The sequence below is a fragment of the Camponotus vicinus genome, unplaced genomic scaffold, assembly GCF_025532165.1.
Source record: "Camponotus vicinus isolate PSW18456_S1 unplaced genomic scaffold, iyCamVici1.0 SCAF_5, whole genome shotgun sequence".
Lineage (NCBI taxonomy): Eukaryota > Metazoa > Arthropoda > Insecta > Hymenoptera > Formicidae > Camponotus > Camponotus vicinus.
In genome coordinates, this window is record NW_028141977.1 from 2715560 (window position 1) to 2731411 (window position 15852).

A 15852-nucleotide genomic window follows, 5' to 3' on the forward strand; every position below is an offset into this window, starting at 1 on the left:
AACGCGGCCACGCGATCCTTCCGATAGGTAGATACGCGCCGACGCTTTCCGCGTCGGCACCAACGACGTCATCGCTGACGCGGTGGGCATGTTTCGTCACGGATCATAGCGGCAGCCGCGCGGTCCAATGAGCGAGGTCGCGGCGCGTACGCGCCACCCGATTGGCCGCGCTCGCCCAATGGCCGTACGCTGGATCTCCCAGCATCCACTTCCCCCGAATCGCGACCTCTCCGCGCCTCTCCACGGCGTATGGAAACCCTTCTCTCACACGCAAAAGGGGACATCTCATCACGACTCTTGGTAGCAGGCACTTCTCCGTAGTGGGCACTCCACTCATCGTGTCGTCGTACGGGTTCTCCGCGAGAGGCTGCGGGGCCTGTGTGCCCGGGCGGGCGAGCGAGTGAGCGAAGCGAGCGAGCGAGCGCGAGCGGGCGAGCGCTGGTCGAGTGGGTCTAAGCGGCTGTGAGGACCTCTCCAGGAGTACCCGACAGAAGTCCTCTCCATTCATTCATCCATCCATCCAGCCAAGCCAGCCAAGCCAGCCAAGCCAGGCAAGGCAGCCACCCAGCAAGCCAGCCAGCCAGCCAGCCAGCCATCCATCCATCCATCCATCCATAGAGCAGGCTCTTCTCCTACGGAGAGAGAGTGTATCCTCGACGAAGGTGGAGGCGAAGCGTAGAGTGGTACATCTACCATCGTCTCTCTATCGGCGGAATCCAAGGACTCGAAGACCCCCGTGTGATTTCAGTCGGCCGCCGGCCGGCTCTGGCCGGCCACTATCCTCGACCACGTGTGTGTAAGGTCGACAGCTCTTTCGATCACGTTCGCGCGTGCCACCAGGATTTTCGAAAGGCAACAGCGATACACGTCGATCACGCTCTTCTCGTTCCAACGGTATCGAGAGATTTAGCCATCTATCTCGGGAGCCATCCGAGTCGGCCGCCGGCCGACCGCGCCATCGATTTTTCTACTCGGTGACGGTCGCGGCTCGTACGCCATGCGGTTGAAGCGATTCTTCATCCTTGACGTCAACTTTACGGCTTGCGAGGGCCGTTTTTAGGAAAAGAGAGTACCGAAAGAGAACGAGACGACGAATAACGATAAATACGTGAATAAAACTGTGTCATATGCATCAGTTAATGTGAAAAAAGCGCAGTGAGAGAACATGTTAAGTTCAATAGTTACTGAGAAGAAACATCCGTGATATCTAACAGATCGAGTACTTTCAGTGAAACATTCGTGCTTGTGCGTACAAATTTTTGCTTTCGCAAACTATGCGCGCGTTTAAACGCGATCAGGATCATAAAAAGGAAGAACAGGACGAGGATCGCTCGATCGCCGCGGATAATTGTGGGCTTCGTATCAGTTTCGAGGGATAAAAGGTTCCAGTGTTGGTGAAAAAAAGCGAAAAACAAGATCTTATTGTGCGCGAGAAGCGAACGACTGTTGTGTCATTGTGCGATTAACTTAAAGTCGATCTCGGATCCTGAGTGATCTCGGTTGTTCACGCGAACGGACTACCCGAAGAAAATCCACGAGAAGAGAGAATTAAACGATCGCGCAAGGTCAATCGAGGAAGCTACGTTGGCCAGCGATCAGCGAGCGAGGAGAAAGACCCCAGTAGCGTCGTAATGTCGCGCAGTTGTCACGTCTAGCGCCGGCCTCATCATTCCGCGAAGCGCGAGCTTCAAGTACTTCGACGGCGTCGGGCTCGCCGACATGAGCGGCGGCAGCGGCGGCGGTGGCGGCGGCGGTGGCGGCAATCAAGGCGGCAACGGTAATGCCACGACCTATCACCAGCACCAGCAGCAACAGCAGCAGCAGCAACAGCAGCAGCAGCAGCAGCAACAGCAGCAGCAACAGCAGTCGCAACTGGAGCAGGCTGGCCTGCTGTCGGACCTCAATGGCATCGATCTGGCGATGAGCCTGTCGCCCAAACAGCACTCGTCCCACGTGCAGGCAGCCGGCGGTGCTCACACGACGCCGTTCAGCGTCACCGACATCCTCTCGCCGATCGAGGAATCTTACCGGAAGCTCGAACTCGCCGCTGCCGCCGCCGCCGTCGGTGTCGGCGTCGTCACACACTCCCAGGCCTCGCCCTACGGGAACGCTTGCGGTGCCCGGGTGGGCGGCAACACCGGCAGCTCGAGCGCGAGCAGCGGCAGCCCGCCGTTGCACGGGGGCTCGACGCCCGGCGGCAGCACCCCCGGACCGGTTTCCTCGGTCGCCAACGGGGTCGTCCCCGGCGGCGGCGGCGGCGGAGGTACCGCCGGCGGTGGCATGAGCGCCATGGGCAATCCTTACGCCACCATGCAGCTCACGTCGCAATACCAGTACTGTACCGCGGAATTGTCGCCGTACCATCACGCCGGACCCGGCGTCGGTGCCACGGCCACGGCCGCGGACCCCATGCGGTCCCACGCGGTCTCGTCGCACCATCATCCTTGGTACGCGCCGGCGCCACCGACCACCAATGACCCGCGGTTTGCCAGTGAGTACATTTTCCTTGATTTAATTCGCAAGAATTATTAGGACTTATATATAAGTGAGAAACATTTTTCGAGATTTTTAGATTTTTAAGATTTGGATTTTTGTACGTTGAAAAGTGCCTTGAAAGGAATAGAAAATATATATGTACCCCCTCAGAGAATTAAGGTCATTTTCACAGACGCATATACATGTATAAAATGATATAGTGAGATTTATAATAATATATATAATAATGAAATAATCATAAATGATATAATGAAAAAGATTCTCATAGATAAGAAATTTTGTATACTTTTGCCTCGTTACTTGCGGAAGAAGAAGTAACTAAATGTCACGTTGTGTCTTTGATATGAATGGGAAACTCGAGGAAAAATTGAACATATACATATATGTAATCTTTGAAATTTTCATTGAAGTGACAGTAATTGTCAAATATATGATACGCGCATCGGAAAATGTGTCTCAAAAGTTAATAATTTAATATTTTCCAAAAATTACGGTATAAAATTATATGCTTATATTTATCAAAAACGAGAAACGAGTATATAAAATTTATAAAAATAGAATCAAAACATTATTTAATTTTCTCTTCTTTTTTCTTTTTTTCACAATCTCTAATTTAAAAATCTCTATTTTATAGCCATAAAATATTAGAATCCGTCATCAAAGAGTGTTAAAATAATTTATATGATTAAAAAGAAGATAATATTTTCTATAAAAGTTTAGAAAATTTTTTGCTTATTTGGAACAATTTGCAAGAATTATTATGATTTACACATATATAAGAAACATTTTTCGATGGATTTAGATTTTTAAAAGTACTTTTATAAATTGATGGATGTATCCGAAAAAATAGCTAAGAGAATTAATATAATTTCAGACGAAATATAATTGCAGATATTACAAACATAATTACAGATAAAAGATTCATAAAAAAGAAATTAAAGAAAATAATTTATGAAAGCGAAAGATAGAAAAACATGTTATATATTGATGTAAAATCAGAAACAAGATATTAATACGATTGAATTGTCGATTAACAAAAAAAAAACAATTATCTCACTCAATATATCTTATTCGATAAACTTTATGAAATTATTAAAATCTCTTATTAAAATGTAGTTTACAAGTTTTTTTCATAAATACACTGTTTGATATTGTAAATATAAAAAAGTATACCAATTGTGTAACGAATAAACGTAAGGGATCATTTTCATTTGAGATTCAAAGAGAACCTCTTCAGAATTAGTCACCGAGTCATTCAAAGTGAATATGTTTAATTTTTATTAATTGGAAAATAATGATTACATTGAAATATTCAATACGTTATAGGTATATAAAACGGAAAGTATTATATCAATACGTTTTGACAACTTTTATACACAATGTATTATGATTAATTTATAGAAGTATACTTGCAGAGAAATTATATTTGCAAAATGTCTTTTTGATGACAATTACGTATTGAATATAAAATTTTTCTATTATTCAAACTGATCGAAAGAGAACACCATATATTCTTTCTAAATAATCGAAACACAATCATTTTTTAAAATATTAAAAAATAAATATTTCGTATTTGTAGCAAAATAATAGTAATAATTTAATTATATTTTTTACATTTTTCATTTTATTAAAGTCAAATCTGATACATGATCACATCAGCACTTTTTAACAATTTGTATAATAACTTCAAAAATTTAAATCATTTTTGTGTATAAAGAATAGATAATTATATTTATATTTATTAAAGAAATATTAAATGGTCAAAAAAATAGAATCAATGCGTGAAGATTAAGCAAATTAGAAATTAACTTGTACGATAAATCGCTAAACATGATACGTTATTTTTTAGAAAGTTAATCACATTTTATTTAATGGCTTTATCGATGGCTGAACGAATAGGATTCAAAAATTTTTTTAAAAATTACTTTAGAGAGACTGAATGCAGTTCTAATTATTTTTCTTACCCGAAGACAATATGTCTTGAAGTGATTATATTATCAATACGAGTAAGAGGTATATTTTTCTCAAATGTACCTTATTAGCTTTATTTGTACAATACATACGTTGACACTTTGTATGTGTAAAGGAGCAATTTATTTATCTTATCTTTCACGTATACAATGCTCTTTAGCTTCGAGCCGTCCGCTAAATTTTCATGAAAAGCTCTCGCAGTTAAGAATTCAATGTCGATGCGACTCTGTTATCTTCGTCTGTTCGCTTAAATGGCTTTACGATTTTTAATGGAGGGAATATTTTATCAGGTACATTTACACACACACACATACGCGCACATTTACATGCTCGTCGGACGAGCACAAAAAGCCTTCGCGTACCTCGTCTACATATTGATTAATTCAGTGGCTGCTTCGACGGATTACGGACAGTTAGTCTGTCCGCTAAACGTTACCGAGTTATCGAATGCAAACAGTCATTCTGTCAGCCTGTTAAATGAGTTTCGAGGGGTCTGTATTTATCGGAGAGGCACACGGCGTAGTTTCATAGAATATGAACGGTGTGCTGTACCTTCAAAGACGCGCATTTCTGTCTGACGATCGTTAGCATGAAAACCAGCGTCTACCACGAACGATCTACACCTGTTATTTAATCGTCGATGGAAAAATTGACGAGTGAAATCTCTAAGAATCACGCGCGCGCGCGAGTCAATCGTTATCGGTTATATATATTCATCGAATTGATCGTATATCTTGCGTTCTCCGCGAAGTAAATGCCGGAAGAGACGCTTCTTCCGGAGAGAAAGAGAAAGAGAGAGTGCGCATTGTTCACATATATATATGTATATATACATTGTACTCTTGGGTAAAAAATCTACCTCGCACAACCGGCTATTCCTTCCGCCTCTTAAGAGTCACGTCCGTCACGCTTTTATCGGCGCTTGTAAGCAACAGGATCATGGATATCTTAGCTCCATTTAGGGATCGATGAGAGTCGGTCTCGCGTTACAAAGCTGACAAAAAAGCGCCGTCGTTAATTGGTAAGGAGAGATGCATCTCTCAGTTCACGACCGTCTCTAAAAGTGCTCTACGGAAGGAGACTACATTTTATTTCTATCCCTTAAAAGAGCGTCAATGTGCGATAATATCATATGTGTGCAAATTTCTCATGAACAAATTATAACGCATTTAGGGAAATATAGGAGTTTATTCCACTGCAAAGATTGTAATATTATCGCTCTTTTCGAAGAAAATATATATAATATTTATATATTATTTATATTATATTTATATATTATTTATATATTATTTATATATTATTTATATAATATTTATATATTATTTATATATTATTTATATAATATTTATATATTATTTATATATTATTTATATAATATTTACTACTATTTATATAATATTTATATATTATAATTAATATATATAATTATTTCAATCATGTATTTTGATTTATATTTTAGTTTTTTTTTGAAAAATAAATAGGTATTATTTACGTGTAGAGTATATTCGTAGAATTGAAACCTCTTGATTTTAAGAGCGATTACAAATTCAATCTAGCGAAAACGCGTTCTAAAAATGATTAGATCTAAAAAAAATCGGTTCGATCATCTGATATTCATCTTCATTTATCGAGTGTATCAATCACTTTTTAATCTGTTTCTTTAAATAGAAAAGGATAATTGGATGTATAAAAAATATTTGACTTCAAAATTTGGAAAAAGAATATTATATATCCTCGGCAAAAATAAAAATAAAATTGCATAATTAATTTTCGACAATTACATTTGTAAGATTATGATATATATCGTTACTAGTTTGAAATATTATACATCTCTCTCAAGTGGGAAAACGGAATAACGTGATTCTAAGATAAGCGCGAGTTTCATTCTTCTGTCAGAAGCGTACGCATGTCAATATTTTCTTCAACGGTGTTCCCGATACGTATTTTGATAGAGAAGAGATATTTTAAATCGATTCCTGTGCGTGCCCCGTATATACGAGTATCCTTTCAAGTTCAATTACCCGTAAAGTAAAGAGAAACAGAGATGGAGCAGCCCAATTTACAGTCACAACGATACTCTTTAAGCGAGAGTCAGTTTGACAAAAGGATCTTCTCGTAAGAGAGACAGAAAGAGAGAATGTCTTCGCGGGAAAACGTGGAAGCTTTGACACTCTCGGGGAAGACATCCATTTGGATGTCCAGAAGGACGTCGCGCCAGAGTTTCGCGTTTCAGTGTCCACAGAATGGGACGCGCATACCATCGTCGGCCAACAATGCGCCGCATCTCTCGTGGGACCTGTGTCAACAGGCGTTTGTCCCGAGTGGAATTTCGTCCGTCGCACGCGCCACTCTGGATGGAGGCGATCTCGCCCGCACATCGTACATACGTATATATATCGATCCAGAATTCGAGAAAGCCCGCTGGACGGTCGCGCCGAGGATTTTAGTTAAACAAATATAAGCGGAGAGAAACTCCCCCCCCCCCCCCCCGTCACCCCGATCTTCTTCCTCTCTCGAGTTTAAAGGTCCAGGGATACGCGGATACGCCGTTCGAATTCGATTTCGCGAGACTTATCTCTTGTTCCCCTTCCCCTCTTCCTCCCCCTCGCAAGATAAACACACGAAAAAAATCCTTCTCAAATGAATCGATGTCTCCGCGATCCTCTCGCTCGAATCGGTTCTTAGTTCCAATTCGATGGTGCAATTATAAAATGACAAAGCCTACGTGGCTGTGAATAGAAAGTGTAATATGGAGATTTATTAGAAAATAATTTAGTGATATATATAATAAATACTTACTTATCTCGTGTTATATATTTACAAGCTTAATTTACAGCTTTAAAATAAATGTTGTAAAAGATAATGTATTTTTCGTGTGTAATTTGTAGTGTAAAATTATCCGTGATTGCTTCTTGATAAATACACTTTGATGACTTTCGATACATGGATAATATAAAAATCAACAAGTCCATAAATCAATCATGTAGACATGATTAAAAGAATCCTAGAAAATTGATTAATTATTGATAAATAAATAAACAAATATATATATATATATATATATATATATATATATATTAAATCCTTATTATATAATTTTTTAACATATCAATAATGAATAAATCTAGATTTTTTTAAGCATGTTTGCGCGATTTATTTATAGAATTTAATTAATCTTTATATATTATCCGTATGTCAAAAGTCATCAATGTATTTATCATGAATCAATCACGGATAAAATTTTACAATATCAATCACATGAATAATATTTTGTTTTTTACAACATTTATTAAACTGTAAAACTATATAAATAAATTAAGCTTGTAAACAAAACACGACATTTTAAAATATTTGTTATACATTTTAGAATATTAATTATATCAAAATTATTATATATATTATAGAATATTTATTATATAAAAATTAAAGTAAATTTAATGATTATTGACTTATTTTGTACATCAAAATATTTGAATAACAATAATTACAATACTCCTTCCTAAAATATAATATTAAATATTAAATATTAAATATTAAATTAAAATATATAAAATAAAAGTAGAATAAAAATATCGGGATTTCTCTTATATATTATTATGTTAGTATATTCGACAATTATAAAAGTTGTATTGCATTTTATCACAATATTTTTCCTCCTTATTTAATCTCCTTGACAAATCCAGCGTATTATTGTTACTAGTTTGATGTCTTTCAATGATACATTGTACCGATCAAACGTACTGTTACGCGTACGTGATTTGCATTTCAACAACATTCTATTAAAAGCTTCTGATCTCATGTACGCATCATTAAAGTCTCTCTTTTACATTTTTTATAAACCGCATTACACGCACATATTTTATCTAACATCTGCGCTTAACAACAGTATGATTCCTTTATTATTGAGCTTGTTTATCACGATTAGCAATTGACAATTATAGAAACGGGTTCTCCATTAAAGATAATATTATGAAGAGAAATATACAATATAATTATATGAGGATTTTAGAAAACCGATCTAGACACATGCTATTTGAATTCTACTTGATTCCGAGTTTTAAAATCTCTTTCGATTCTAATTTAACTAATTTACTTTTGATTCTAATTTAATTAATTTACTACGCGTAAATAGAGAAAAAATTCATTTGTAGTGTATTGTGCACGATATAAAATCACGCGAATAAAATTCTGTCGCAAATTATAGGTTATGTAACCTGCTAGACGACTTTACAAGGACTTTGCAAGGCACAACGCAAGTGGAGTTAAACTCAACTAATATCGGAGTTATGTAATAATTATCAAATTAATACATGGAATGAAATTAATTGTGCGCAATTAAACGAGATAGCCTCGGATTGGACACGTTTCACGCTGTGGGCGGTACGCATGAATTCCGGTCCATGATTCGGAGCGAGAAATCTTCGGCTTTTGTCACCTAATTGGAAGCTGAAGGGCCGAGGCGCGGCGATTTCACCCTCACTTGCCATGCCACATAATTACGTTTCGAAACGATGCGGCTGTTCGACTTCTCGAGGGTAGAGTCGCGACGCCGGTGGCCAGGTAGACGTTGGAGAAACGTCAATTTATTTAACGAGTTGCCTGCACGCGCGTTGTTCGCCCATCTCTCACATCTCGGGATCTCTGCCTTGGTGTATTGGCAGAAGTTACGAATCGAAACATCTCGTATCCATTGTTCTCCGTGATCGCTGACAAGCGGATCCCTAAAAGGGATCTCTCGCGCATCAGAGAGCGAGAACGTGATAATTTACGTCGTCGGTGTGATTTACGAGAAATTTCCAGGCACTAATCATTAATGCCAAGTAATAATTGCATTCCAATAGAAAAGGCTTCTCGCGCACTTCTGGAATCGTATGTAAATTTATAATAATGAGATTTACAAATAAATAGGGAAAGATTGTTTAGGAGAGATAAGGATCTTTAGAAAGATCGTTAATTTGTTGGAAAATTTCAGATAGGATAATCAGGGTGTCTATTCTTTCGAAAAACATAGAAAATCTGAAATTCTCAGGGATTTCTGTATTTGGAAAAATTAGAGAATCTCATGGAATTTTATTTATATTGGAGAAATTTTTTTGAAAATTTCTTCCTTTGATCATTTTGTTCTGATATTGTAAACAATCAGCAGTTCGTCGATAAGCCAAATTGTGAATTATGTATATGTTGAAGTATATTATAAATATATATCTATATATCTCTGTTTATATTTAGTATATTAACAAAATATTGAATATATATTCTTTATTGCAATTTTTTAGTGATAAAAAATGAAAACTTTATATAAATGAAAAATATTTATCTAAAACGCTATTCAATTTTTCTCAGTATATTTGCAAAAATCTAGCACTTGAAACAAAATGATTCTTTATTTTATTTAGAAAAGTTACACTCTCTCTAAAAATTCTTTAAAATATTCCTGTCACCTGGAATTATTAACAAAAGTACCTGGAAGAGTTTAAGAAATTTTTTTATAAGATTTGACCAGACACCCCGATAACCTGGTGCGATAAGCAAGTCACTTTTGATGAATTCAAATGCAGGATGAGAAGTCGACTAAACGCTGAAAGAGACGAGGTGATGGTCGAGTGCTCGAATCGGCTATCGAATATAGGCTATCGTGTACAACTCGCTCCGGATATCCGCGTAATGAGAGGGGAGGGGTATCCCGACGCGAAAAAAAAAGGAAGAATCCACCGTTTTTTTTCGCGAGCAATAATATAGTATTGCTTTCGTTTATACGCTCTTCGGGGCTCCACGATTTCTCCTGGACGGGCGCGCCAGCCAAAAGCGGAGGTAAACAAATTTGACGGTGTTTGTTCCTGCGCTCAAGTGGTATTTCTTTCTCGCCCTCGGCTCAACTGACGGCTCGGAGAATACGGTTCGTTCTCGTGGGCATAATAATTCGGGACTTCATCCCGGGACCTCCCGTGCACCGTGGTGACGTAGCACTTCGAAGCGCCTAAATCGTTCCCTTTGTCCGCGCGAGGTTCATCTTTGACAGCTCCTCGCCAACTGACAAGGGATAGACGACCGCTCTCGCTCGCAAGGAGCCATTGGATAGCTTTCGGTAGCTCGAATAAAATCGCTTAGGCGATATTCTCGCGACAAAATGTGAATGTGTTATAATCCAGATACATAATCCTTATGATAAAGTCATCGCGTAATAACTTTGAATTTTTTTTTACGAATTTTTATTTTTATATCTTACGTACATTTCACGCAATATTATTTATTGCTCTTCGTTAACAAGAATGTGATCTCTTTATCATTGCGTATCATGATCAATTATAGGATTGAGAAGCTTACCTGTAAACGAAAAAAATAATTTCGTTACATTTTTCGATAATGAATAAGAAATTCAACTGTTACTTTTGGAATTTATATAATGACATGCTTTCCATGCAAATAAGTACACATAAAGGGCTTTAATTTTTTTTAAATTAATAAATAATCTTGATACAATTTTAATAGCTTTTATTTAATTATATGGTTCTTATAAACTTTTGCTTTTCAAAAACGAATTTGATTTATAAATTAGCGTATTGCATCAGGATTTTAAAATTATACAAAATTATAAATAATAAAAAAAATTAAGAAAAATCCTTTTTTTATTAACAGAATTTGAAGATCTTAAAAAAGAGATTTTTTGCAATGTTTTTGAAATAAGTTTTTTATGATAAAAATTAAATTTTGAAATTTCATTATCAAAATTATTATACTTTAATGTTATCATAGAACCAAGTTTGTTAAACATTTGGTTTACATTTAGATATATCAATTTGTCATTATATATTTAAATGTAAACTAAATGTTTAACAAACTTGATTCTTTAATAACATTAAAAAAAAGTAACAAAAATTGTAACGATTCGTTACTTTTTAAGTAGTTTTATTAATTCGATTTAATTTTTGCTGTCCAAACAGTAGAAAAGCTATAAAAATACTAAATATATCAATATATTAATAACACCAAATTTAAGTGAATTTATTCACTTAAAGAAAGAAAGAGAGAAAACTAAAGCTGATGGAATCTCATAAAGAATTTGATATATCTTTAAGAATCTTTCGTTGCAAAAACGCGATTTATGAGAAGAAGAGGAACACTCGCAAAGTACGATTCCCGATTTCTTCGATATGTTTTGCAGTCTCGCGACTGATGGGCGCCGCGGCGGCGGGCGCCGGGACCAACATGGCCGGCTGCTCGGTGGGCCAGTCGATGGGCGACGTGACCAAGTCCTCGGGGATGGGGGTGGGCGTCGGCGTCGGGGTCGGCGTGGGCATGGGCGTCGGCGCGATGCAGTTCCCCCTCGCCCAGAGACGGAAGAGACGCGTGCTCTTCACCCAGGCCCAGGTCTACGAGCTCGAAAGGCGATTCAAGCAGCAAAAGTACCTCAGCGCGCCCGAACGGGAGCATCTGGCGTCTTTAATTCATCTAACGCCTACGCAGGTACGTGATTAATTTAATTATTTATATATATATATATATATATATATATATTATTGTTATATTAATATTTTAATGTTATATTAATGTTATATAATATTAATATGTAATATTAATATTATATAACATTTATATAACATTAATATATTAATATAACAATAATATAACAATTATATATATATATATATATATATATTTATTTATTTATATTTATATTTATATTATAATTATGCCCAATAATTCTTACATAAATAGCAATTTAAAAATAAAAAAACTTTTCGCGAACAAACTTAAAGGACATAAATATAGATAACAAAGCTGTATATTTTACGATCAATTTTAATCAGGTTTATTTTAATAAATTTTAGAGCTTGATCAGGTGAAAAATTGAGATAAATGAAGTGACCCATTTTCGTATCTTTATTAAAGAAATATATTCCAAGTGTGCAAAAAGGAATAATTTCATGGCCGATTCATATATTCTATATTTAGCACGTAAATCAGTCGGAGAGCGCAACAATTCGTCGAGGAGATATGTGACGTATAATTATCTTATTACTTGACGAAGCTCTGCATTATGCAATTATCGTTTAGCGGACAAATAGGATGGCAGATTTTAACCAATGCGTTCATTTTCATCAGAGGCAGATAGGTCCGGCCGGTTGGATGCGGCACCGCATCCAATCTGGCAACAATAAATAATTGTTACGTGGCTCATTGGCCGCATCCTGCGTTCGTTCGTGGGTCTCCCCTTCGTTCGGTCTATCGTTCCGTCTACCGTTCGTCTCTCCGTCTGCGGTTCAATTCACTTATCAGCCCTTTGAAAACAATAAGCGCGAATGTCGAATCGTCCGTTTGTCATCGCGTGTAATGTGTGTGGCGCTCCATGGACAATAATACTACCGATACAAATCAACTTACATCAAAGGCATCTTAACTGTCTGTTGAGTTGAACACGGGACGCGGCTGTTTAATAGAAGCGGTTTTAAAAAGATGTCATATTTAAAAATATTTATGTCAAGATCTACTTAAGAAATTAAGCAGCTTTCAATAGTAGGATAATATTTGACAGATCTTGTAATTCAAATATAAAAGATTAGGTAAAGGATTAAAATAAATTCGAATGAATCCGATAAATTGCTCTGTATCGAGATAAAGATAGTTTTATCTCATAAATCGAATTTTCACCTTTTATGTATATTATTTATATATATAATTTTATGCATATGTATATTATTTTATTTAAATTTTATAATATTTTATTTAGATTTTATATATCTTAGGGATATCTTAGAGGGATACCTAAAAAGTTACGGATACGTATATAATTTAGATACTTAAAGTTTAGATTTAATATATTTATAACTCACATATTTCCGAGAAATAAAGTTTAAGTTAAAGTTTAAGTAATCAATCTTTAAAGGGGCTAAATATCGCAAAAATCTCGTTGTTACTAATGTTGATTAGAGATAAATACATATTTACCATTTGACGGGAAACACGAAATTCGAATCGAGCAGAGTCTGAGAAGAAAACTGCATACCCGAGAGCGTACTTTAAAACAGAAACGGGCTTCCTTAAACCGGAAGTCGAGCGTCCGCGCGAGGCCCTTGGCACTAGCGACGATGACGAGTCGATTCCGAGTCAAGCACGGAAGTCGGCAAAGAGGTCTGATTGCAATCAGCCGGGATTTTCAGGCATGCTCGACACGAATGCAGAAAAACGGTACGTGAGTTTCGGTAACGAGTTTTGGCGGTCGCGAAAAATACCAAAGTCGGAGATGACAGAAAGGGGAGGAATCGCAGAGAACGATTCAGGTTTTACATCTCGCTCTGCATGATATATAATCGCGCTTTTTATGCATATGAGAGATCTATAGAATTTATTATTTATAATATAATTATAAATAATTATATTATTTATATTATTTATATTATTTATATTATTTATATATAAAACAATATTATAATTATTTATAATTGTTAAGTGTATGAAGAATACAATTAAAGTTTCAATTCTCCCTAATTTTACAAGGTTCGTTAAATCATTCATTAATCGATTCTTTTAGAGCTACATCTCTACTTTGATTTGCATATAATATATTTTCTCGCATTATCGATATATTTCTAATAAATCTAATAAAGACGCGTTTACGAGAGATCGCGAACAGATTTAAAAATAAAAACAAATACATCTAATTTTAAATGGGAAGAAAAATGGAAAAAAAAATATTTAACGTTGTACGATAAAAATGATATATATTTTCCACCTGGTTATTTATATCCGGTAATTTTTTCCGCTACATCTTATTCTTCTATATAATTATAGCTTTACGCGGTATTGATCGCTCGCGAAATTGCAGACGAGAATGATTGCCCGCCATTTCGAAAAGGAAATCTCTCTCTCTCTCTCTCTTTTTTGCGAATGCAACTTCGCAATAAATGGCGACGATATATATCGGAGCGCGTGACGATGCGTCGCATTTATCTCGTCTCTCTCTTTCTCCCTCCCCCCTCCTCTCTCTCTCTCTTTCTCGCCTCGTCCCTTCCCTCGACACGGGGCACACGCAGATGGGTATGTGTCCCTCCATTTTGCGCTCGCATTGTTACTCCAAGTACCTCGGGGCCCCCCCGCACCTTCCCCCCCCCTGTCCTTCGCGCGGCGCGGTGTTACAATGCCTAGCCACTCCTGGCATTGTTACCGGTATTGTTATTATTATCGCTACTGTTGCGGCCGAGTGGCGAATGGAAAAGCAGAGGGCCGGTGGAGCCAGCTGCTATGTTGAGTGCCGCATTAGAGGCAAATTACACTCACCCTCTCCCCCCCATCCCTCCGTGCTCCTAGAATCCGCCTATCGTAGCCTTCATCCCTACCTCTTTTCCGAAAAGTTCCGTCGAAACGTTCGCGAAAAAAGGTAGCAACAGTCGCATCTGTTTTGGAAATGAGCGCCACTTTTCGCAGATATAGTCTCATTTTTTATTATTTTATTATTTCGTTTTATCGTGTTAAATCGAAAAAAGACCTCGTTCCTGAAATATTTGTATAAAACCGCGCTTATGTTGACGCGGCACGATCCGGAAATGTTCAAGCTCGCTACCGAAGGAGGATACGTCGCATCAGTCATGCTGGAGTAAAGTCGGATGAGAGAACGAGAGGAGGGAGGGAGGAGATCTTAGGACTTAGCTACGCGAATAATAATCATAATAATGGGTTTGCGTACCACATCGAGCTCCCCGGGGGTCTCATCCCTCTGACGCTGCGGTCGACAACCCCATGGCGCGCGCATCGGAAGAGGGATCTGCTCCCGTGGAGCAGAGGGCGAGCTCAATGCCGTGTAAACACGTCCGCTACCGCCCTTGTCGAGATCTATCGACAAGAGAGACGAGAGACAAAACGCGATCGACAGCGCGATCTCTGGCCCGGGGAACGTCCGTTCCTATTCCCTCTCCCCCCCTCTCCTCCTCTCCCTCCCTCTCTGTTCAGAATCCGTCAATTATACATTCTCGGTGTCTCAATGTGTGTCCAAGATACACTTCATCTTGTCTAAAACTTCGCATGCGTCAACTTTCCCTCAACGAAAGTTCCATTATCGAGATGCGTCTCTTATCGTAACCTAACTTAACCTAAAAAGTTTCGTAAATATGTGGATGTTATGTATGTATTTTATTCTCATTTTGAATTTCGTTAAGATATTAAATCTATTTTACATGGAGAGCGCAAGAATGGAAGAATAAAGTGCAATAGTTACTTTTTTTGAGGTGACACCCGATTGACCACGTCGCCAATTGGCCAATTCAAAATAGGACTCTCTGATTGGTCAATCGTTGCTGGTTACCCTAGGCACAGGTCGATATAATTGGTGATCAAACGAGGCACTCCCCTTTTTTGTAGACTTGAGAATAGAAATTTAGGTTAATTCTCCTT

The 15852-nt window shown here is 37.7% G+C and overlaps 1 protein-coding gene across 1 annotated transcript in view; it reads left to right on the forward strand.

Moving 5' to 3' along the window:
- The first annotated feature begins 283 nt into the window (after positions 1–283).
- LOC145971767 (homeobox protein Nkx-2.4) overlaps positions 284–15852 on the forward strand; it is a 42656-nt gene continuing 27087 nt past the window's right edge. The window contains exons 1-2 of the mRNA XM_083099782.1: positions 284–2491; positions 11630–11931. Of these exons, the coding sequence (XP_082955908.1) occupies positions 1720–2491; positions 11630–11931 (1074 nt within the window). The 5' untranslated portion in view covers positions 284–1719. The remainder of the gene's footprint in view (positions 2492–11629; positions 11932–15852) is intronic.